This window comes from Arctopsyche grandis, chromosome 3, assembly GCF_051622035.1.
Source record: "Arctopsyche grandis isolate Sample6627 chromosome 3, ASM5162203v2, whole genome shotgun sequence".
In the NCBI taxonomy this organism is placed as follows: Eukaryota; Metazoa; Arthropoda; class Insecta; order Trichoptera; family Hydropsychidae; genus Arctopsyche; species Arctopsyche grandis.
The window spans coordinates 18,803,141-18,828,066 of NC_135357.1; the positions used below are offsets into that span (position 1 = coordinate 18,803,141).

General features: G+C 32.4%; 1 protein-coding gene across 4 annotated transcripts; it reads left to right on the top strand.

Moving 5' to 3' along the window:
* The first annotated feature begins 1,697 nt into the window (after positions 1-1,697).
* Positions 1,698-22,150, top strand: LOC143909705 (la-related protein 1-like). Of its 4 annotated transcripts, XR_013260368.1 has the most exons (27): positions 8,583-8,716; positions 11,817-11,895; positions 11,984-12,075; positions 12,277-12,405; positions 12,809-13,019; positions 13,094-13,168; positions 13,248-13,351; positions 14,777-14,946; positions 15,034-15,223; positions 15,308-15,507; positions 15,584-15,814; positions 15,894-15,991; positions 16,838-16,947; positions 17,019-17,188; positions 18,333-18,549; positions 19,292-19,399; positions 19,475-19,584; positions 19,663-19,770; positions 19,884-20,044; positions 20,128-20,236; positions 20,323-20,468; positions 20,699-20,832; positions 20,910-21,046; positions 21,193-21,332; positions 21,476-21,837; positions 21,917-22,011; positions 22,098-22,150. XR_013260368.1 is itself a non-coding variant. In XM_077427814.1 (26 exons), the coding sequence occupies exons 2-26, from the start codon at positions 2,614-2,616 to the stop codon at positions 21,766-21,768; spliced, it is 4,080 nt and encodes a 1,359-aa protein (XP_077283940.1). In that variant the 5' UTR covers positions 1,698-2,095; positions 2,143-2,613; the 3' UTR covers positions 21,769-22,118. The 4 variants fall into 4 exon arrangements, 3 of the variants coding, with proteins under 3 accessions (XP_077283940.1, XP_077283941.1, XP_077283942.1); XM_077427814.1 differs by lacking the exon at positions 8,583-8,716 and adding exons at positions 1,698-2,095; positions 2,143-3,105 and having other exon boundaries at positions 14,711-14,946; positions 21,476-22,118; XM_077427815.1 differs by lacking the exon at positions 8,583-8,716 and adding an exon at positions 1,701-3,105 and having other exon boundaries at positions 14,798-14,946; positions 21,476-22,118.
* The last annotated feature ends 2,776 nt before the right edge of the window (positions 22,151-24,926 follow it).

A 24,926-nucleotide genomic window follows, 5' to 3' on the forward strand; every position in this document is an offset into this window, starting at 1 on the left:
CGAAAAGTCCATTCATCGAGAGTAATTATCGTGAACTATCATACTAACGAGAACTTGAGTGCAAAATATTCCGTATTTGCGATTTTCGTGACAACGATTGACGTGTGCGCGATCACAATACGCGAAATAATCCGTTTACCAACAAATAACAATGCTTGTTCGATGGAATTGGAGCCTTCGACACAGTCAATATTACTAACAATATCACCCGTATCCAGCTCCCATATAGGGAGTTGGATACGGGTGATACTGTAAGTAATATTGACTGTGTCCAAGGACCCATTGTCTATCAAGATCATCTTTGTGTTGATACCAACCAAAAAGTAACACTGGTCATTCGTCAAAATAAAACTTCCCAAGGGACATCATTACTGAACATGTACACGTGTTTAAATACTGCTCTTTTAATATAAATACGGACTTTTTATTATTTATACTGACCACTTGCACACTAAACGATAGATGCTGGCCGTTTAATATAAATACTCACCTTTTATATTGAAATACTGACAAAAATAAATTAAAATACAGGCTAATTATATGTATACATATGTACCTAAATATGAAACGACTGAAAAAATAATATTTAAAAATATTTTTAGTGAAACTCGTCATAAGAAAGATAAAATAAGAGATGTTTAATATATTTTTTTAAAAAATCGGTCGATATTTTATTTCGAATAATAAAAGCGAAAAAAAAGAAATTCAAATCCTCTGTTTTCGGTCCCGTTTATTGGAATGTGTACTTCGTATAAATTTTGAAATGGGTAAACGGATAATTCCTCAAAAAGCGGTCTCGCGCAAGTCACTAAAATCTCGATCACGGAACATCCGGCACTCGAGTTCTCGTTAGTACAATATTTGGCGTGGATAGCTTTCGATTGATGATGTTTTTGGGTGCCAGATGTTCCGTGATTGAGATTAAAGTGACTTGCGCGAGATCGCTTTTTGCGGAATAATCACTAGAGGTATGATAGTCACAGTGCTATCCATTGTTCGGCAAACCTTTAACAATGCATTTACAACCTTTGAACAATACACGGCCCCCTCAGGCCCCGGTGACTAATAATCACCGATCCGGTGTTTATACACGTTTGAATACTTTGTTTTTTACAGTGGAATTTTTATTTTAAATCCAAAAATTCAAGAAAGCGATGACTTTCTTTCGAGGACCAAACAACACAGCGATTAAAATCGGTCAACCAGTTTTAGGGTGTGACCAGTGTTCTCGTGACCAGTTTTAGTGTGACGGGTGATCACATGTGACCGATCTAGATAGACCGGTTGTCCTGTGACTGGTTCACATATGACTAGTAGTCCGTTTACCATATATTATATATATATATATATATATATATATATATATATATATATATATATATATATATATATATATATATATATATATATATATATATATATATATATATATATATATATATATATATATATATATATATATATATATATATTTTTTTTTTTTTATTAAATTACAAAATTGATAACAAAAAATAATTATTATCAGAAAAACCATTTTAAAATTTCTCGCATATATGTAGGTGAAAAAAAAAAAGTTTAAACATTAAAAATAAAAAAAACAATAAAGTAAAATAATAAGAAAAAGCGTAAAGATAAAGATAATAAAAATAGCAATATAATAAAATAATAAAAACAATAATATAAAAAATAAAATAATAAAAAATAAAAATATTCATTTAATCCTTTAAAGCATAACGATATCAAAAATGGCTCATCTTTTTTTTTATCTTTTGCTGCATGGTGGGATGTAATTTATACCATTTCGAAAAATTATTATTTGAACTATTTGAAGCACAAAGTTTTATATTATGTCCCACTAATTAAAAAAATTTTTTTGTGTGCAGCACGTGCATTTTTTTGTTTCAAATCTCAAGCCGCAAAGGGTTGATGGTTGAAGAAAAATATTGCATTTGTTAACTTTTTGATACTTGTAGTTAAATTTTAGGGGAATTTCTCAAAATCAACAAAAGCAAAAACCCATTTCAAAATTGTCATCCTCGACTTTGAAACGGTCAGCTGATTGGCCGTCACACGGTCGCGAATAGTGACGACATCGGTTTGTTTACGTCTTCGAGTCGGGCTGAAAGGGATATTTCGCCGTAGAGCGGGTGCTTTTCGGCTGGAGGCGGTCGAGGCGAGCGCCGAACAGTGCGCGAACACGTGTTACATAAATAGCGAGGCGTTTCGGGTGGCAACACCGGCCATCAGTCCGGGGGAGGCGAGCGGAGAGGTGGAGCGGTGGAGTGGCGAGCGGCGAACGGCGAACGGCGCACCACGTGCGGATCGCGAACTGCTCACTGTTCCCCGTGTCTAGCTCATTGCGATTCTCGTCGGCCCGCAGCCGGCGAGCTCCTCTCCTTCGTTTCGATTTGTCGTCTCGCTCGTCCTCTCGTCGGTCCTCTCGTCGGTCCTCCCGTTCGTCCTTCGTCCTCGCACCCGCTTCGCATCTGCGCTGCGCGCGTGTCGGCCGAAAGTGCGCGTGCTTCGTCCGCCTAACCTGAGCATGGTGTGCGGCTGAAAGTGCGAGTCCGCGCCACAGCGATCGTGCCCCCGTGGGATTCGCATCCCCGTGCGATGGCAGCCGTGTCGGGAGAAGTCGAGGCCGGGTCTTCCTCGGCCACGTACGCGGGCGCAGTCCTCAACCTGCGGCCCGACTGCAACAAGGAGAACCTGGCCGAAGCGGAGGCCGACGCCGACACCGACATCGGCACCGGCACCGGGTTCGTGCCCCAGGAGCTGGCCGAGGGGTTCGTGGCCGTGGTGGGCAACGCGCGCAAGGAGCGCCGCACCGAGCGCAAGGCCCGGCTGAACGGCCGCGACGACCACCCGCCGCCGCCCCCGCACCCGCACCCCCACCCCGCCCCGCACCACCACCACACGCATCCCCACCCCCACCCCCACCCACACCCGCACCCTCACCACGACAAGCATGACAAGTCCGGCGAGAAGGCGGCTTCGCTGGCGGCTCCGCACCCCCAGCAGGCGCCTCCGCCCCATCAGCCCGCGGGCCCCGACGAGCCGCGCCGCTTCGTCGAAGCCCCCATTCCGAAGACTAACCCATGGCAGGTACGTTCGAAACATAACCTCAATCGCTCTCGTGCTCGCTTCTGGGCCGACGTTGGCGGCCATGTTTTTTCAAACCACCCAGCTGTCAAAATCGCCACTGTCGCACTCGTACTTTTTTGACCAAAGTCACAATCGGAGTCGTTAAATATTCGATCGACTCCGACTCCGATCATGCGTTTATCTCGCATTTATTATTTTTTTACTCGACGCTTAATAAAATATACTCAGATCGGCACACCCAAAATATGCAGACCTGAGACACAATGCCTCCATCTTTGTTTTTCACTTGTTTAGGCCAAATTGAGGAGGCAAAAAAATATTTGGAAAAAAAGTGAACATTTTAATTATTTCATGTACGTATTCGTATGTAAATAAAAAATACCCGAAAAAAAAACAGTGATTTCACCATCTTTAATAACCGAAATTGTATTTTTTAACAACTGGACTGCTGTGATAATAAAAATCTTTTATTTGATCTTCGGGACACCATTTTGTGTGTGTGCGTGTCCTCTATACAGACACGTTTTTTTTTGACGCGAAAATGTGATATGACGAGGCTACGTTCAGGTTCACGAATTATTCGATTCGATGAAGTCTATGAATACTGGAAAATTCCAACTGAAATCGCATCCATTATTTTATTTTCGTCATTTTAACCAAAAATTGTAAAATGTATGTATATAATCTGAGACGGTCCAGCTAACTGGCTGAGCAAAGTTGGCATCCAATCGCTCATTTTATTGATTTATTAAATATTTAACCTTCGATGGCTACGTTAGATACAACTCGTAAATAAGATTTTGCTTTTGAAATGGTGTAAATATTACTATTTAGCTTTACCGCTCGGTACATATAACTGACACGAGTTATATCTATAGTCAAAATACAAATTATGTAACGCTCACTAGTAGAAGAATTATAAGAAATTATGAATTTTGAAAAGTTTTAATACCGTGCTAAATTTGTATATCGCAATACTGTTTACAAATGGAAATAAATATCAATATATATTTATATATATTTTTTTTTTATAAATAATGTGTTAACCCTGGCAATTGTTGTACCAACATTAAACTTGTAGTTTTTATTCAAATGATTAGTAAAAGTATCTGCATTTGCCCTTATCAATATTTAAATTATGAATATTTGTCAAAAAGTACTACAACAGAAGTAGTAGTAGTAGATTAAAATTGACTGAATTGAAATTCAGTACAATAGTTAACAAATTAAGAACATTTTAATTGTCAAGTATTTATTTTAAAAATAATTTCGTCACATTTTTATATCGATGATGTGCATATGAATATTTAAAATGGAATTTGGGTGGCCACAAAGTATATATATATATATATATATTTTAAATGACACGAATGATCGCTTAATATTAAGACCGAATTACAAGAAAGATCAATTTGACGTTTCCTCTGTAACATTTGTTTAAAAAAACAGCTGTTGCGGTGCGGTGAAAATTCTAGATTCATATTGGTCAGCCAAAATATTCCGACCAATAGGAATCGCGTATTTTGACGTTCGCGTATGGCAGCAAAGTTCTGCCGACCAATATGAATCGAGATCTAGACTCCTGAAACGAAACGAAATGCTAAGGCAAAAATCGCTTATCGAAAAGGTCACTAATTTCGCTTTGATTTTAGGCTATTTTGTCCTCTTGGTTTGTTCCGACATCACGAACCGTAATGTGGCGTAAAAATCCATTTAAAATCATACATAAAAACCGAGATAAAACGGCGAACGTACATATATTATGATAATGTATTCCAATGTTTGTTCAATTTCTGTAACCAGACTAGAGGGGCTTTCATGGATGGCTAATGGCTGAAAATTATGATTGCAATGCAATTTTATGCTATATTATATCCAGTCGGTATCGACCGACGAGATCTGTTTCGCCCATTCGACTGTGCCCATTTTTTTATTCGACGAGATTATAATATTTCGATGTAGAAGTAAGTGCAAGTCAATAGTTATGTAATTTCGCGATGAAAAACGCATGTGATTTTTATTTTCCATGCATACATAGATGTCTCCGTGTGTCTATCTAAACACTTGCGTGATTCATTTCGAAAAATACATATTTATTATATTGTATATATAAAAAAAAAAGATTTGGTGTGTATTGCAACATCTGACGTTGTATCGCGTAATTAAATTCGAATTCTGACGTTCGTCCTGTAAAATAAGATCTGGCGAATTACATCATCTCGTTTTCGAGCTTTGCCAATTTTTTTTTTGTGTTTATTTACTTTATAATACATCAGCTGTGTTGAACTGTATTGTCTCGAATTCAAAGGTATTTCAATGTCGCCGTTGCAGAATGAACTTTTCATTTAATGCATTGTTGTAATGAAATTCTTCGGCATTGACCAATGATCATTAGTGTTAATGAAAGTCGTTACTATTTTGTAATCGAAAGTCATTTCGGTTACGAATCGGAAAGAATCGTCTAATGTGACGCGTGTTTCAGAAAGGAATTTCCTATTAAATGTTTGAACATATTGTAATGTGCGATTGCAAAGGGAAAGGGATGTGAGATTATTGCGAAATTGTTAAATTAGAGTTGTTTATAATCGTTGCAATTATTATCGCATATTTGTGTTTACGGTCTCAGTTCGTTACTTCGTGTTAGATAATTTAGGCTTTTGTATATATATATATTTCAGCGCGGTGATAACGCTGGACACATAATGAGAAATCTGTAGAATTTGCTCTACTGATTGTCTTTATCTGTGTAGTTATTTGTGACCTTCACAAATTTCGAAATTATTAAATAATAATTTTTCATTGGCGATTTAAACCAGTCATGTGATTACAGAAACGTTGATGCTCTTGTCTATTATATGGTTGTTGATTGATATCAGACATTGTTAGTTTTTGTTCGAGCTATTGCTATGAATGGAGAACAGGTGCTCTTGAACATCATTTTAGTATTATATATGATCAGGGGCTTAAAAATCACGATAACTTGTAATTTAAAATCAAAATTCTAACGCTTAGTTTTTACACCCTGTTACGTACGAACTGTTCATTTTATGTTCATAATAAAAAGTAAATACTTATTAAAGCTGTTTAACGATGTCAACATATAAACCCTAAACGTAAGGCCTGAAAGACATTTGTCGTTTTCTATAGAGAGAGATTCGAGAAAAATTCGCCATTAGTATTGGTCAGTCAGAGATGCCCTGTCCAATAGAGGCCCATAAAGGTGCAGACATACAGAATGGTTTTTTTTTAGATAGTTTTGCACATGAAAAAAACGCTGGCATGTCTATTGTGTGCCGTCGCGATCTTCCTAAAAACTCACCCCCTGTAGTGTTTTCGATGTTTTTTTATCCTTGACAGTTTTGATAGTGATCGATAACGGTGATTCTCATATTTGGAGAAATTATAAGATCGTACGAATTAACAAATACATGAGTACACACCTATCACAGCTGGAGTCTATCTGGACGTGCCGTGTCAGACTTTTGAGTGTGTTCTTACCATAACAGCTCGTGGATCAATAGGAAAATAGATGCGGTCTGTCTATTATAAACAAAAAACAAGATTACACAATTTCCTCTCGAAAGAGGGGCCTACTATGAATTATACTTATTTTCTTATCATTGTCAATAACACGAATGAAATCGCAGCATAAGAAATCGCTGAATATGTGATAATGTACATATTTTTATGATAAAGATTAGATATGTCAATCCTTTCGATTTTCTGATTTCTATGATAAATACTTCTATATGTCGTTACCCTAACTTGTTAACCTCGTAAATTATTTTTTCTCTTATGTCCAAACATTATTTTACATATGTACATACATATCCACGGCAGTGTTTAATTTCAAAATAATAAGTAAAGAAACGTTACATTCAATATAAAAATCTGAATGAAGATTTCGTGTTCCTTCTCAATTTCATTTCATTTCTATCATCTTTATCAATTTCGGTCCTATGCCAAGTTGAAAGCGTTTAAAGACGATCATTACAGAGCGCGACAACACAACAAAATATTAATATGCGCTGGCGCACTTTCGTTAGTACGTGTGCACTCGCCACTATGACGTCGCGACAAAGTGGCGATTTCCACAGTGGCCAAAGAAAACCGGCTCTGCTTGACATGTACCGCTGCACAATATGAATGGATTCTGTCGTTAACTGCTGCTACCGTTACGCCGCGTAAATATTACGGAACATATGAATGTGTCCATATAGGATGTACTATATGGTCCATCCGCCGTAGGAAGACACTTGGGTAAAACTTACTTGCTGTCCCTCACACCCCATCTCTACCGATAGCATTTCGCACGTAGTGTTATTTTATCTGTACGAAATTCTATTGATCGAGAGGCGGTGTAAGGGACGGCATGTACGTTTTTCCAAAGTGTCTTCTTACAGCGGACCAACTACAGGTATTCTTCGACTTACGACGGAGATACGTTTTGCACCTCGGTCGTAAGTTGAATTTCATACAAGACATCAAAATATTAAGAAAATTGATCAGTTTTATTAATTTCATAATGTGCATATTTACTAAAATATGCGCCATTTAACTTTTTCCAGAGAGCAATTGTTTAAAAAATTTAATAGTAATGTTAAAAAAAAATTTTTCTGAAAAGTCGTAAGTGCAAAACGTAAGTCGAGGACTATCTGTATAAAGAATATTTTTCGTACTGCTGTTTACGTGCAGTTGCCGGTCTTTGCTATGCTAGTATACGTAATTGGACCTTTACTATTTTCATGCATGTAGTCATTAAAGAAAAATCTAATATATAATTTCGAAAGCGACTTTATGTTTGTTTGGCTCGTAAAATCTCCCTGACGTCATCGAACAAATGAATATTCAAATACATTTAAATAAAATAAAAATTCAAATTAATTGAATAAAATGTTTACTATTCGATTAGCTGTGTTTAAGCGGTTTATATTACAAATACCGAGCGAAGCCGGGTAAAACCACTAGTACTAAATATTTGAAGATTTTTTTTTTAAATTAAAATGAAATAAATGCGCCACTTTTTAGTAGTACTGCAGAGATTAACCTAATGCGACAAAAATTCAATTTAAAAATCGCAGTCGCGTTTTTTTTAAACAGCCTTGGAATTTTGGATTTGAGAAGTAGCGATTTATTTGCGTAATAAATGTTTCATTTTTTTTTTTATATGATTTTTCTTTCGGTTTGCACATGTGTTTAAAAACCCATACACACACCCGGATCATCGAATTGTATTCCAATTGCTTTCTAATACATTTTTTAATTAATTTAATACTGTAACAGGTTTTCCAACACGTTCTTTTTCGCGGTTGCACCATAGATTGACATTTCCTTCGCCTTACATATGAAATATTAAACCAATTTTTTTATTATCATTATTTGGAAGCATATCTCAACATATTGTAGAGGGCTTTTTGACACCACATACATATTGGCATTTCCAAAGTCGACGATCACCGGTTCGCATATTCGCAGTGTTGATTACGGCTATCTAGAATCGGCAACGAGGCACACAGGAGCGGCCGTTCGTTGGCAGTGGTCGTCTATCACGGAGATATCATCCCGACATTTCGATTATCTACACACACGCACACGCGCGCGCGTATTTATTGTAAATATTTTGTTGTGTGCGGTTTGCGGTGTGTGACGTGTGATGTGTGCGTGTGTTGTGTTGCGATGCGGCATGGCGCACGTGTCTCTTTTTAGGTTATGTGTCGTCGCGGTCACGTGGGGCTGCGAAGGCCGATCCAGTGAAAGGCAATGAATGTGACGCGACGTGGCCCCCCAACTCCCACTCTCCGCTTATCGCTCTCTGATAACGCACTCTCACTCTCGATTTGGTCCATGGCGTATCTCCAGCGCTTGAGCCTTCCCCGTGTTCGCTTCGAATCTTCTTCTTTCTAATATATATATATATATATATATATAATTTCGAAAGAGACTTTGTATGTATGTAACTATCGTCGGTTCGTAGAATCAGTGACGTTAAAATTAATAAAAACAAAAACAAATGATATGCAACTATTCAAATAAATTGTTTTAGATTAGCCATGTTTAAGCGGTTTATATTACAAATAACGAACGAAGCCGGGTAAAACCACTAGTGTTTTTTTTTTTTTTTTATAGTTAGAGGTTGAAGATTGTGTTGTCGTCTCCGGGATTGGTATGGTATGGCGTTGTATGTATATTCGTTTTTTTTTTCAAATTTATATTTAAACAGGTGGTTTTGAATTGTTGCCGAGGTGTATTAAAAACTTTTTTATGGCTAAAACAATAACTTTAGAAAATGAGTAATAACGTATGTTTTTTTTTATTTATCTTTATTATTATTGCGATAGAAGTAATTGCAGCTTTTCAATTTATTAGCCTTTGTGCATATTTTCACAATTGGTTTCAACGTGTACATGTGCTCAAAGTCATTATTAGAATTATGTTCGGTTAATTTTTGTACGGTTTCTTGTTATTATATACTAGTGTTATGCCCGTTAAAATTTCAACGGGTGGTTTCGGAAACAAATTGATTTTAATAAAGTTTCAATACGAATAGTAATAATTAATCGCAGGGATCTGGAGCAACCACTTTTTTTTAGTTCCGCTCCGGCACTTGATTATTTGCTCCAGCTCTGTGCCACGCTCCGGTATATTTTAATAACCATCATATGATTTATCAACTTTATTTAATTGATTTATTAATTTTATTTATATATGTATGTGATAAAATAACGAAAAAAAGTTTATTTATAGACAATTTATTTATTATTAAAATATTAAATATATAAATAATGGAAGTGCCATGGTGGCAAAAATAGAAAAAATAATCAAGAATATAATTTGTATGTATACACATATATAATGTATACACATTCATTTGCATAAAAAAATAAAAAATTAAAAAAGTTATATAAGACGATTAACTCACGTATTAATAATAATACAAAAATTAAGAGGTAAAATGTGTTTTAAATAAAATTGCAGATAAAAAATCGTCTTTCATTCTTTGCCGTTGTTCACTCAACACTAATTTTAATGCGAAAAAAAGTCATTCGACATTTTTCTTGAGTGGTGGGTACATGTATGTATATACTAGATGCAATTCTACATGCTGCTCGTATCCGTTCTGGTTAGATGTTAAAAGGTTCAAATACAGATTTTACTCAAGTTACCCATACTTAACATAATAATCTTCTTGTGTTTGTTTTTCAATTTCTAAAAAGCCTTTTTCTATATTGTGTATTCCTGGAACTCGTTGACGTTCTTCGAGTCTATCTAATTTCCTTTCAAAATCTTCGTCTACTGAGGAATTAATGTGTGTATTCATATTTTGAGATGATGGTTGAAAAGTGAGGTTATGCTTTGCTTGGTAGGTTTTCCATATGTCAAATGATGTCGGGGTTACAAACCATAAAATATTAAATTTACCATAAATTGAAAACCAAATTAAAAAAAACCCATTCACCTAATTTTTAGATTTTGAATGAAATTCTAATAAAAAAAATATCGGAGCAGTGGAGCACAAAAAATTTCCGTGCTCCGGCTCCGAGCAAAAACTCGTTGCTCTGCTCCAGATCCCTGATTAATCGGAATCAGAACTGAAACAGGAATCGGGATTCGGGACTGAAACAGGAATTGGGAATTGGAACTGAAAAAGCAATCTCAACTTCATTTTATTTTTTAAATATCGTTAAAATATAATTAATTTTAATTAAAACATTTAATTGTTTATTATGAAAACAAAAATAAAACGGTTCAAAACTTCGCTAAATAAAATTATTATTACGTATTTTTATATGGCGAGAAGGAAACAATTTCAATTAATGTTTAAATAAAAGGCCAATTGAAAATTCGACGTTGACTTCGTCGCTAACTCTGAACTCAGGTACACCTATAAGAGGATATTTGTGTTTGTGCGAGGGTACGCGGTTTCAATTCCGAATGAATTTATGTATGCAAAGTTTAGACTTTTTATCGATTCATTATTGTGTTCGACCAGCGTTAGGACACACACACACACAGAATAGCGTCAGAATATTTTTTAAAGTCGATTGGTTGTTTATTTTGAAATAATAAATTTTACTAAACACAATAGGAAGGATAGTGCGATTTCTATCGTCCATATAAATACATATAGATAATGCAAAAATTAAACAAACAATAATGATTAAATTAAAAATGCTTGTAATAATAATTGAGAATATAAATAAATAATTTATGACGGCTGGTATAACAGTTTCTATCCATCGATGAGTACTAAAGTTTGGGTTTGGGGATATTTTGTTTTATTTTTTAATACAATGCTAATTTAAAGTTTTTATCGGAGAAAGGAATAAATGTCGCTGTGAAAAATATACATATAAATATGTGTGTATAATATGTAGATAGTGAGAGAAAAATGATACAAAAGGTTACTGCAAAGATAAGACCATTTTTCAAATAAATGTTTAAAAGTAAATTTGTATATAAACCCGTCGATTCAACGATCCAAAGTCTTAGACTAAATTCATAGTTTATATACTAACCTCGTCTCTGTTTGCTGTTCAAAGATTATATTCTTATTATTAAGAAACTTAATACAAAATTTAAAATTATGCTACGTACATGTTGTGAGAAAAATAAATCGATAATGATATGAATGAATAACCGCTCATTTTATGTCAATATATGTATGTATATGTATATGCTTGAAACTAAGCCGCTTTTTTTTTAATTGTTAGGTGAAAAATCATACTGGCCATCCACCATTACCTGAGAAGAGATCTCCTCTTCAACCCCAGCAACAATTGAAAGCGAATGGTAAGTTATTTTTTTTTTATTATTCTTGTTTTGAATTGTATACATACGTTATTGTTGATTTTTTATAAAATAAATTTATCATTAACAGATTCTAATCAAAATATGGCAACATCACAAACAGTGCATCATCCCCCAAAACCGACAGTTATCAAAGCGTCAAAACAACGAATAAATCACAAGGTGAGATTAAATAATACTGCGCCTTGTTTGGGAACAGTGTTTTATATGAAAACCTTTTAATTAAATCCATTATGAATTAACAACAAGTATTCATTTTTAACTTATTCAATGATGTGCATGCACTTAAAAACGATTTTTTGATAGTTTTATTTTGAGTTCTATTGTGAGTCAGCACCTAACATTTGTTATAAACCTTTTTAGGCTAGCGATTTTACTGATATTGGAAACTGGCCAAGTTTAGGTGGAGCACCAATAGTTTTACCACCTGGAACTATTTCTACTTCTCAGACGGAAAATCATGTTTCCGTTATTTCAAACGCTATTAACAAGGTAGTTGTATGTTTCGCTCCTATAATTGATTGTTGAATTTAGCTCCGATGAAATACTTTTTTTCTCTACGTACATAACATATTTATAATTTGAATATTGTTCATAATGTGGCAATATGTTTATTTAAGCAGTCAAAATTCATGTACAACAAATTCAACATTTACATGTTATAAATACAATAAATAAGATATTCTATCATCACATTTGGTGTTTGATCATTATTTATTTTACATCACATTTGCAATCTTTGAAATGTGTCAATTTCCATATGTACGGACAGTTGATTATTTGTAAATATTATGATTGTCAAATGAATGACAGACCTCAATATTTGTTAACTAATTTTAATCAGACTGGGGTAGATAAAATACATTTTTACATGGCTTTTTTTCCTTTTTTCCAGGACGTAAACACACAACGTATTCGATCATTAGAAAAAAAAGAAGTTGAAACTCCTGTAAATATTAATAACAACAATAACACATCTGATAAAGCCACAAAAGCACCTGGAAAAGTATCTAAGCCTAAATGGGTTCCATTAGAGATTGATGTTAAGTCTAGAAGCGGCAAAAGGGATAGATCTCCTCGTGTACCTTCTAATTATAAAGATTCTGGTATAATGCGTTTTAAACATTGTTCAATATTTGCAATTAGCTTTGTTATATACAATATAAAATTGTATTTTTAGACTCTCAATCATTAAATGGTGACGACTGGCGAGGCAAATCGAGTTCGAATAGAGGCAATCGATATAATAGACCAGGTAAATTTTATTAAACTTAATTTATAAAGTATTAAATATTACATATGCATGTACATTAATATGGTTACAATATTTGAAGGTCGAGGAGGCAGATATTCGCTAAGAGGAAGGGGCAGTACCCATCAACAAAATAGACGTTTACCGATTCCACTCATTACTGATTATAGACACGATTTCACACAGGTATGCACTTTTGTACTTATGTACGCTGAATTGTCAAAATTCAAGATCATAAATTCAATTTATTTTCATATGTGATGTTGAATTATATTTCATCTGCTTTTCAATTGATACAACTTAATAAAAAATTTCGGCTTAGAAATAAGCTGTTAACAAACTGACAATACAAATGAAAATGGTTTATATGTGTTTACATACATATTTACATATATGTAATAAATATTTTCAATTAACTCTTATACGGTACTATACTTTCGCTTTAAATTGTACTGAATAGGGGATCTTAACCTTTTATAATCCAGTCTCTTTTGTTTTTTTTAAACAAATTCAATTTGATGCTTTTGGATGCTATTCAATACTTTAGTATAAATGGTAGCAGTTTGATCAATATTTGTCAAATAAAAATTTGAAAATTCGACATTAACTGAACACCCTCCTTATATCTTGAAATTTATTCTACAAAACAGTGCTATTGTTGATATCTCATTCTAGATATTTGTGTCGGTAAGAGGGCCCGTTGAGAACTATTTTTTGTGACATATCTATAATTAATTATATAAGGAGATACATATTAAAATTATTAGTATTTATCAGCAGACTGGCTGTCTGGTCTGCATAAACATTCATTATTTGTATCTTATGATTTTTCTTTTAAATTTGGATCAAGTTTAGGTGGAATTGTTCCTTGGAGACCTTTTTATGGAGATTATGAAGCTATTCATCAATAACTGGTTAAGATCCTGTGGTATATAGTTATAAATATGTACATGTACACTGGTGAAACTATTTTGTAATTTATAAATATCTGTATTCTCTCATTTCTCATAAAATAATTATTTCTAAAAGTAATTTGGGAAAGCTAAACATAAAAAAATCAATAATAGCTTAGATTTTCATAATTTACTACCAAGTCTCTCTTTGTATGAAGAATATTAAAGGATGAATTTTCTTCTTTTCCTTTTCCTGTCCTTCCTCAACTTTTCTTTGTACTTTTAAACCTATCTTTTTTTCACTTTGTCTTTGTGAAAATGTAAACGTATGGATTTAATTATTTTTATTAATATTATGTATTTTTATTTGACATGTTATATAATCTATATCTGTAATTGGTTAATTCGTTTACCTTTTTCCAACACTAAACCATTTTTTTTTATCATGCTGTAACATTTGCTTTCAATGTTGCCTTCATAATCTAAACTCATCTGCTTTAATAATCCAATTTTTCTTTTTCATTTTTGCGTTTCATCCTTTTAATAATTTGCTATATTTCAACACTTTAAATTTGCCTTTTGGGTTTATGGCTTTTTTTTTTTGCTTTATCACCATCCTGGTTTTTATTGTGGGGTTGTGGTGCCAACTCAGACATGTATGGTACCACCATCCCCGTTGCCACCTCCTCCTACCTTGGTACCTACCCTTCACCCACAGCGGCTACCTCTACCTCCACAGGCTACAACTACTGTTGCTGCATATGGAGCCAAATTGTCTACTGGGTCGTATCTTATGCCGTATATAAGTTCTTACTATTTTGGTGGCAATCCTGTCAACTATCTCAACATAGATGGTCCTACCCTGAAAGACTATATAAAAAAGCAAATGTGGGTATTAAATAAATATTATTATTAATAATATTTGTTTCTTATATTATGAGCTTTAGTTTAATGTTTTTTTGTTTTTTTTTTTAGTGAGTATTACTTTTCTGTGGAGAATTTAACAGGGGATTTCTTTCTACGTCGTAAAATGGCACCAGATGGTACGATACCTGTTACACTGATAGCATCATTCCACCGAGTCCGTGCTTTGACAACAGACTTACCCCTTGTACTAGAAGCTATTCGAGAGTCTGATAAAATTGAATTGATTAAAGGTTTTTTGGTATGTGTTATTGGTCATATTTTAATTTCTAAATTAAATTTGTGATTTATATTAAATTTTATCCATCGCAATGTATTCTTTTAGGTACGAACACTGGTTGACCCAACTAAATGGCCTATCCTTGAACAAAATTCAGCAATTCCTAATTCGAATTCTGAAGATGTTGAGGGTGGTAACACTTTATTTAATGAAGAAAGACCTCCATCCACTGAATTAATAACTGAGCACTCAATTGCGAGTATAAGTAATACAGAATTGAGTTCAAATGCTACAGAGGCACCTCGGTAAGTATACATATTACACTGGTAAAATAAGTGATAATTTATTATTGTATAATTGTTTTATTTTGTATCAATTTAGGGAACGTGTGCCAGAGTTAGTACGAAGATTGAGTTCCTCACAGAATGAAAGTACAGTTGCATCATCCCCGTCTTTGATGGCAACATCTCCAGGTGGTGCATCAAGACCTGCATCTCGAGGTGCACTCTTAGGCTTGTTCCCAACAGCAGTGAGGTCTTTAGGAGGTGCTCCTCCCATGCTAGCACCACTCTCAGGTCCAATGCCTTCGATACCTGCTCCTCCAATGCCAATGTATGCATTTTATTGTAAATAATCAACTATTTTTTTTCTGATTTTTATTTTTAAAAATCTTATTTAATTGTTATTACAGAAGATTTCGTCCAGTAACCCGAACAACTACTGATGACCACTTGAATCCTGATGTTCCAGAATTCATTCCCACTTCTAATACACATGATGACATTTTAAGTAGGTTTTAATTTTTTTATTCACACAAATATTATAATCCATATATTGAATATGAATGGGTGGTAACCCAATCCCCACACATAAAATGGTCACGTGATTAATTCATTTATTTATTTAATTTATGCTACCCACATTTAACTGTTTACACTCGAATGCCACCATATCAGCAGCATTAAGATTTGCCGTATTGCTCGAATGCCACCACTGCGGAGGCATTCGAGCATATTACGTTAGTGTCATCTATACTTTTATTGGTTTCTCTAAATCTTTGAATTTCCATTATATATTATTAACAAAAATAATTTTAGCATGAATGTATAACAATAACTTAATAATTCGTGTAAGTATCAAACGTGTTGTCACTTGCAATGTTGCAACATTTTACGGGTCATATTTTTTGGATAATAAAATTTTTAATTTAAGTCCATGCCACTCAGCATTATACATAGTATTACAGGCATTAGGTTATTTTTTGCGTTTCAAACGCTCTACTGGCAAGAAGTTATCATTATTTCAAGCAGACACATAAATTTTCAAATTATGGGTGTTGGAAATATTTTCTACATTCAATTATTTAAATATTAATTTTTTGGTTTTTTTATTAACTATTTGTATGTGTTTTCCTCAATAAAATTGAAAAAATATAATTTTTTACATACTTATTAAAATAAAAGAAATTACTGAAAAACGTTTTGAGTTTACGGTATTAACACTTAAAATTTCTTTGAGTGCAAAAGGTTAAGAATTGATGTTTCGCTTCAGTATAATATTTTTTTAATACATATATTTTTTTCCACTATGGATATTTTAATTTAATACTTCCTTTTTCTTAATCTCTAATTATAGATAAAGTGAATGATTCAATTGTAAATCACCAAAAAAATGCTGATGTTAGAGTTTCCCCCAAAATCGAATTTAAAATGACGGATGCACAGATAACTGATATATGGACTGAGGTAATACTTTTATTTTTTAATTTAATAAATACGTAAAGCGAAGAGAAATTTTATTTTCATTTTGGATTTAGGTTAAAAGACGTTCGAAAGGCTCTTCGAAGGAAAAATCTGCACCCAGTAACAATAATAGTAAACCTGTATCAGGGGCACCCAATGAACCTAGAGAGGAGTTGGATTTCCAGTTTGATGAGGAGTTAGATCAAACTGTTCCACCACCTAGACAGAATACTTTCACTGATTGGTAAATATATACATATATTTCGAGTACCTATGTTAAACAAGAAAAATGTCATAAAACCTATGTTTTATGATGTCAGTTCTATTTACTGTTGTTTTAAAAAAAAATCAAAATGAATGACTGGAAATTGGGTTTTGATATTTAATTAATATTTAGTGTTATTGTGATAAAAGAAGCAGATGTTATGCGTGTTACTCTTTTTTTTTTTTTTATGGATTGTCATGTTCAAATTTATTGTGCGCCTTGGTTTGTATAATATTTTAGTTTAGACATTAAAGGTATTAAAAGTAAATTATGAAATATTTTAAACTGATTATTGCAGAAAGTTCACTCAAAAGTCATGATATTTATTTTTCTTTTTTTTTATACCCAATTATCGTAAAAAGAAGGAGGATGTCGACAAACTTAGATGAATAAATAACAATGTGACAAATTGATTACTGCTGGTGTGAATTGCGATTCAATATTGGTATAATTTCTATCTGGAAAAAATACCTTGAAAGTGTAGCAAAGCAAATTGGCTTATGGAGGATTGGTCACATCTTATGAAATAACAAATTAAATTAAGATAACAAATCATGTGATAATAAATGTCTACTTCGTCTTATGTCTTTGATATAAAATTAGATGTAGCTAGTTAGCATATTTTGAGAAACCCAGCTAGTGATATTTTTTATGTACATATATTTGAATGATAAATGGGGTTGTGAAATGTACTAAGTTAATTATTTCCTTTTTTATTTATTGGAAACTAGGCAATTGTATTGAACAAATCATTGACTTTTCTGCATAACAGATACGATTAGGCTATATCGACAAATATGTTTTAAGTGTTTTCAAAAAAAATTGCAATGAATTCAATAAAAGAAAATTCTTGCAAAAAACTTGTTATTTTTGATTTTTTTTTTTATTTTATACATTGAATATTATTATAATTAAATATGACTACAGATAAAAGTCTATAATGCAAATGTGTATTTTTTTGGAATTTTAATAATAAACAATAATAAAACGACATTTCTATTTGATTTCTATGTATTTCTATATGCCCCCTTTTTTGCATGTCCCCTTTTCTTAACAGAATTTATATAAGTGAAATTACCGATTCAACTCCATTAATATAACATTATACTTTTTTTATACAAAGGTCTGATGGTGATGAATCTGATCATGAATTTACTGATCGTGATGTCAATAAATTAGTTATCGTAACACAAAGCTCGTCCCGTGCACTCCGACATGATGGCCGAGACAGAGGCGGTAGTAGATGGGAAAGTCGAGTCAAAATTACTCGTGACTTGGAACAAGCCATAAGTGATGGTCTTTTCTTCTATGAAGCTGACATTTGGACTCACACTAGCTATGTAAGTAAACTATTACCTCACAGACGTCGAGCATATAAGTGTTATTTGTCAATTTAAAATATTTGGGATATACTCATAGACATTAACTTTTGAAATTTTGATTACAAAGTATCGACCAGCTAATATTGACAGTCTTATCGGAATGAAGGTGTATTTTTGAGAGTCACTATAAGGAAATTAGACACCATATTTAATTGTTTCAATTTAACAAATATCGTTGGGTCCAATGTTTCAATTCATTTCTATTTAATTTCATCACACTCAACATATATATCTTAAAAGATTATACGACGTAGGTAGAGATAACTGCTAGTCACTGATAGTGAATCATCCCAACGCAGCCATCATAATGATATCTCAAAAATACAAATAAGCTTTCATTATAAATCCATTTAATTCATTATAAAATAATATGTATAAATTAGAACCCGAGATAAACTGGGTGTTTGTAATAACTATTAGCTTTTATAATTGGAACAACACAATTTAATGTTAGAAAGTTCTATGTCATATTTTTACTAGCCTCTTATTACTTCGTTTTCGATTTTTCCGTCTGATTTCGTTTGATGAAATTTGGGTTCTTATCCAATCGTTTTTTTTTATTTCACTCAATTTTCGTATCAACTTTGTGATATGTTTTTGTTCTGCATGCATCTAAAAGTATGACTTACATATAGAAATGGTCCATTTATTTTTTCAACTTTAAAGGTAAATTTAAAATGAATTGTATTGTACTTATTAGGATCGAAGTCGCAATCATCGTTCATCTCGTGATGAAAAAGAAGTTTCTGATACCCCCCAGGTTCGGGAGCAAGAAACTCCACCACCACCTCCTCCACCTCCTCCATATGTAAGGAATCTGAGTAAGGTTTTTTATTTAAAATTATATATCATTTTTTAAAAAAAAATTACACATTTTTCTCAGTATCAACAAACAGAGGAATCACAGATGCAGTCTTCTGGAAGACGGAAAGACTTGAGAAAAGCTGCAAGATTTTATGCAGTTAGTAAAGATCCTCATAATACAGATCTCAGGTTTGATAGTACAATATATGTTTAATAATTAGCATTGTTTTGAATTGGCTGTAAATAAAAAACGTTTATTTTTTATAGAACTGGTCGTAAAAGAAAAACACGCCATAGTTTGGATCCGCCTGTTGAACATCATGTAGGTTGGATAATGGATTCTAGAGAGCATAGACCCAGAACCCAAAGCATGGGGTAATTTATATTATTGCTAATACACTTTCAAATATTGTTATTGGATATTAAAAGATAAAATTACACATTGTTTTCATTATTAATTTGATTCTTCATTACATATCTTATCGTAGTTCATCATTGGGTACATCACCATGTGAGTCAGCGGCTGGCAGCTCATGGGGTTCGACCGGACGGTCGCTTCCTGCTTTCCAGCATCCAAGTCATAGCTTATTGCGTGAAAATAATTTCACACAACAATTATACCATAAATATCACTCTAGATGTCTTAAAGGCAAGTTTATTGTGCCACAAACAAATAAATACAATTAATGGCATATATATTATTGTTATGTTAATTCAAATATGTATTTACAGAACGAAAGAGATTAGGAATTGGTCAATCCCAGGAAATGAATACTCTCTTCAGATTTTGGTCATTCTTCTTGAGAGATAATTTTAATAAAAATATGTATAACGAGTTCAAGTTAGTATATTTATTGGATATTATTAGTGAAATATTAACAACTGGCAAGAGTATTGTTTAATGTTTTTCGCTTGTGTTTTTTTTAGAATGCTAGCACTGGAAGATGCCGGCGAAGGATATCGATATGGATTGGAATGTCTATTTAGATTCTTTTCATATGGATTAGAAAAGAAATTTAGACCTCATCTTTATCAAGACTTTCAATGTGAAACCGTTCATGATTATGAAAAAGGTTTGTTTTCCCGGAAATTTTATTCATGCACTATATTTATACAGTTGTTTATATGTACATTTATTTTATTTTCATTGCGCTTACGTTTTGCTATTTCAAATTAAATTTTCGGTAAAATCCTCTCAATGCATATTGATATACATGCATTTTATGTAAATAATAAATATAAATTTTCTTTTTATATTATTCGAAATCTTTATTTTTGATTTATAACTTTATTTTTGTTTTAGGACAATTATATGGCATTGAAAAATTCTGGGCTTTCCTCAAGTATTACAAACATGCCGAAAGCCTTCAAGTTGATACTAAACTTGAAGACTATTTATTAAAGTTCAAAACAATCGAAGATTTCAGAGTCGTTGAAGTAAGATTTGCAAATTGTACAAATTTTGTGGATTGAGCGTTACAATTTGATATTGAAACATCTTGTTTTTCCAATAGCCTCAATTAAACGAATTACTGAGCAGAGCCAGACGCGAAGCTAATCAGCCGGAATCTAGACGAACGCCGGGACCAACTCGAACTCGTAGTGTTAGTGAATCAGATCAAACCTGTAGTTCTCAAGCTGATTCTTCCAAGTAAGTTTTACTCCTCTAGTTCAATAATGACGAACCTATTGTCAAGACTATTTTATACAAAATTAGCACCAACAAAAATGTACATAACTGCCAAAATCGTAATCCATTACCACTTATAATAATTTTCGTATCATCGGTATTTTCAGATTAGGCATGTCTTGGAGTGGAAGTGTTGCAGCAAGAGCTATACATGGGAACACTGGCAACCATTCTAGAAGCAGAACGGGTTCTTTCGGATCAGGTCTTCGTGCAACAAAAAAATTATCGAAAAAGGATTCAGATTTTGGTATTATATCATTATATTTAAGTATTTCACATGTTGGCTTTAATGTATCTTGATACATATTTATGAATAAAAAAATTATACATCAAGTAGACGGTATTTATCTATGTATATAAATATGTTAATTAAAAATATTTCTTTTGTAGGAAAACAAGGAAAGGATTCTGATCGTCCACACGACTTTACTTGGACCAAAGAATCATCACCTGCAACAGTTAATAAGGATAAAGAAAAATTTGGATCAAAAAAACTTAAATCACAAACAGTGCCAAAGGATTCTAACAAAGTGCATACTTTAAAAGAAAATCAAAGTGAGTCAAAAGAAGTTCCTAAAGGCATATCCACAGATATGTCCAGCAAAGTTCAAGGCGCTTCTAATAACCAAGCAGGATCAAGGAACAAAGAGTGGCGAAAAACTGAAGAAGTTGGAGGAAAATAAACTGTGACTGATTATGTAAATAGATGTACAATTGACTGCGTATGAAGAGTGCCTGTTCTATTGTAAAAGGTTTTAATAGATTTTTTTATTTTCCAATATACATAGATTTGTGATAACATTTTGCGATTACATACATTATTTTATCTAGAATGTTTTCAAACGATCCAATTGAATTTTTTGGTTTGATCTTCATATTGTATGTATGTATGTATCATTTAAGCCGTAAAGGATGGGAAAGTTGAGGTAAACATATATGTCTCTTGAAATCAATATTAATATCATTTTCGAAAATAATAGTTTTCGATTTTTTTAACACTTTTTTTATTTAGACCAATGGTGTGCCATGAATCAAAAAAAATGTTAATTGCTGGAATAAATCAAGGTTATTAGCATAAAATGTTTATCGAGCATTTACTCTATAGCAATTATTTGCGAGAAGATTAACTATCAGAAATAAGAACACATTATTTAATCGAATTAAAATTTATGATGTTGATGAAATAAAATTGATTATACCTATTTAATTAGCCATTTGAGAGAATATAAGTATCAATTCAATGAATATAATACTAAATTTTCATGTTATTAAAAATTTAACAATAAATTCATATATAATATATATGCTATTAATTTTTCAGATAAAAATGGATCATTTTCCTCTGCCAAAATTATCTTTTGCAGACTCAAATTTTGATTGGCTTTTGATTGCAAATATCCAGAACTTATTTATTTTAAGTACTTTAAACATATATATTATTTGTTGATTGTAATTATTATTTTTTTTATAACAATGTTAAGTATTTTATTATGTACACATGAATTTTATTTACTTACATTTGTAATTATTCTATTTGAAATAATGTGTATTTTAAACATACATAAAAATGCTTCTAAAGGTGTAGTAAAGAAAATAGGTTTTTATCAAAACTGTAGATACAATGTAAAATAATAATGTGAAATGTGTTGACATATGAATGAACTGTTCTTTGCAAGTCACTTTCCTAAAGTCTTAAGAAATCAATAAACTCAATGAGTTATTTCATGTTAGTGTTTTATAAATATAGATTCATCTTAGATATATTTTTTATAATAAAAAAGCATAACTGATATTCAGGCTGGTTGCTTTTAAGTTAACTACTTAAGGAATATGCATATGTGCGCACATAATAAAATATTTCTTTTTACGTATGAAATATTAAAAATGTATACAAACACCTCTAACCTCAAACATACTTGGTTTTCTTACGAAAGTCAACAATTTCATTTTGAAAATATATTTTTAGGATAGTTTGCACAATTTGTAAAAATCTACATGTGCTGTATTTCAAAGGGTGTATAAATTTTTTAGATACAAATTTTCAACCAATGCAATACATATTTTTAATTAATCATTTCAGTTTGCTATCTTTCGAATTTTTAATAATAATTATCTTGTTTGTAATTTTTCGACGACTTTCGAAATATGTATGTCATTTAATCAATTTATGCAACCAAATTCATAATGATCTTTTATGCATTTTGTGCCTTGTTAGTTTGGCCGACAGGTACATATATAGTGAAAATAGTAGATGTGAAGCGTGCATTTTCTAAGTAGAAGACTTGCGTAAATCAGGAATTTAAAAAATTCTGTTTTACTCTTTCTGCAAGAAAAAATACTTAGCATAATTAATCATAGCCATTTTTGTAAGTACCCGCTTCTATGCATATGTATGTATATATCGGACTGAAATTGGTTCTCAACTATGCATCAATACACCTTTTTTATTTTAATTAGCTATAAAGCATAAATAAACAAGACATCTATATTTTGTTTTAATTCTGTGGTTAAAAGTGCAATAGTTCGTTGAGTTTATTAGCGTTGATGTACAACTGCCTTGGCAATTTAGGGAATGAAAGGATGGGTACAATTTTATATTATAATATAGTCACCAAAATCACACCCAATGATCACTTGTCTTAAAAATTACATTCAATATCTCTTTTAGTTGTTCCAAAACACTAAGCGATACAATATTTAAGTCTGTTTCAAAATAATGTATACCATTCGTAGATATTTTTGTCTTATTGCACATATTTGACGAATTAGATGAACGTGCCGAAATGTTAATGAAAGTTGGATCATATTTGAAGATTAATATTAGTTGTAAAAAGTCAATAATAATATAAACATTAATATGTATTCACTGTCAGTACCTGCTCAGTATTTGTGAATTCGTGTAAGAAATTAATCTGCCAGTCTTACAATCGGTATCTGGCTAATGAGCACTGACTAATAAGTATAATTTGATGTTACTTGACTAGCTTTTTGTTACATGCAAATTAGCAACTGAGCGTGCATTATTTTGAAACAGTAGTAAGACTAATCTTGACTTTCCATCAGCCAATGATAAACAATGGCCTGATTTTTTTTTATTATGTAAATTTTAGTCGATTAAGTTCTAGTACCTAATATTAAAAACATGATTGAAAAATGCTTCATACGTATTTACTCTGTTCTAGCTTTATGATTCATAGTAAACTTTTGTTCATTATACAGTTCTTCTCGGAAGTGTAAGTTAAAAAATTATAATATAACTGCCATTAAATTATACCATTTTAATAGCATATACATATAATGTATGTTCATATTCCATAATATAGCTTCTGTTTGCTGATTTGGTAAGCCTTTGTATAAATGTCTTTTTCTGGAGTGTATTCAAGTAGTTTGCTCTGCTCACTCTTAACCGCTTAGACGCCCAGCCGACGCGCTGAGCGTATAATAGATACGGCTGTTTGCGCCTTAAGGCGCTTTGGGCGGCTTAGCGGTTAATATATATGAATGATTCAAAGCGCATGGAATATGATTTCAACAATACATATATATATATATTCAATTTACGCTATTCCATTGTTGTTTCTATCAAAAATACTCAAAGTATATATATAGATTCGATTTGATATCTACAAAATATAATAATACCTTTCTGCTATGTTCATTTCTAATTTTTATTATGCTCACATTTGTTATCGAGAACTGATTAAGAAGAAGAAAGATTGGATAAGTTTGTCGATCTCGATAAAGGCAGCTCAGAAGGGAAAATTTCAATATTATACATACATATATGACATTTTGTAGTTCTCACAACAATATTAAAATTTATCATTATTTAAATACAATC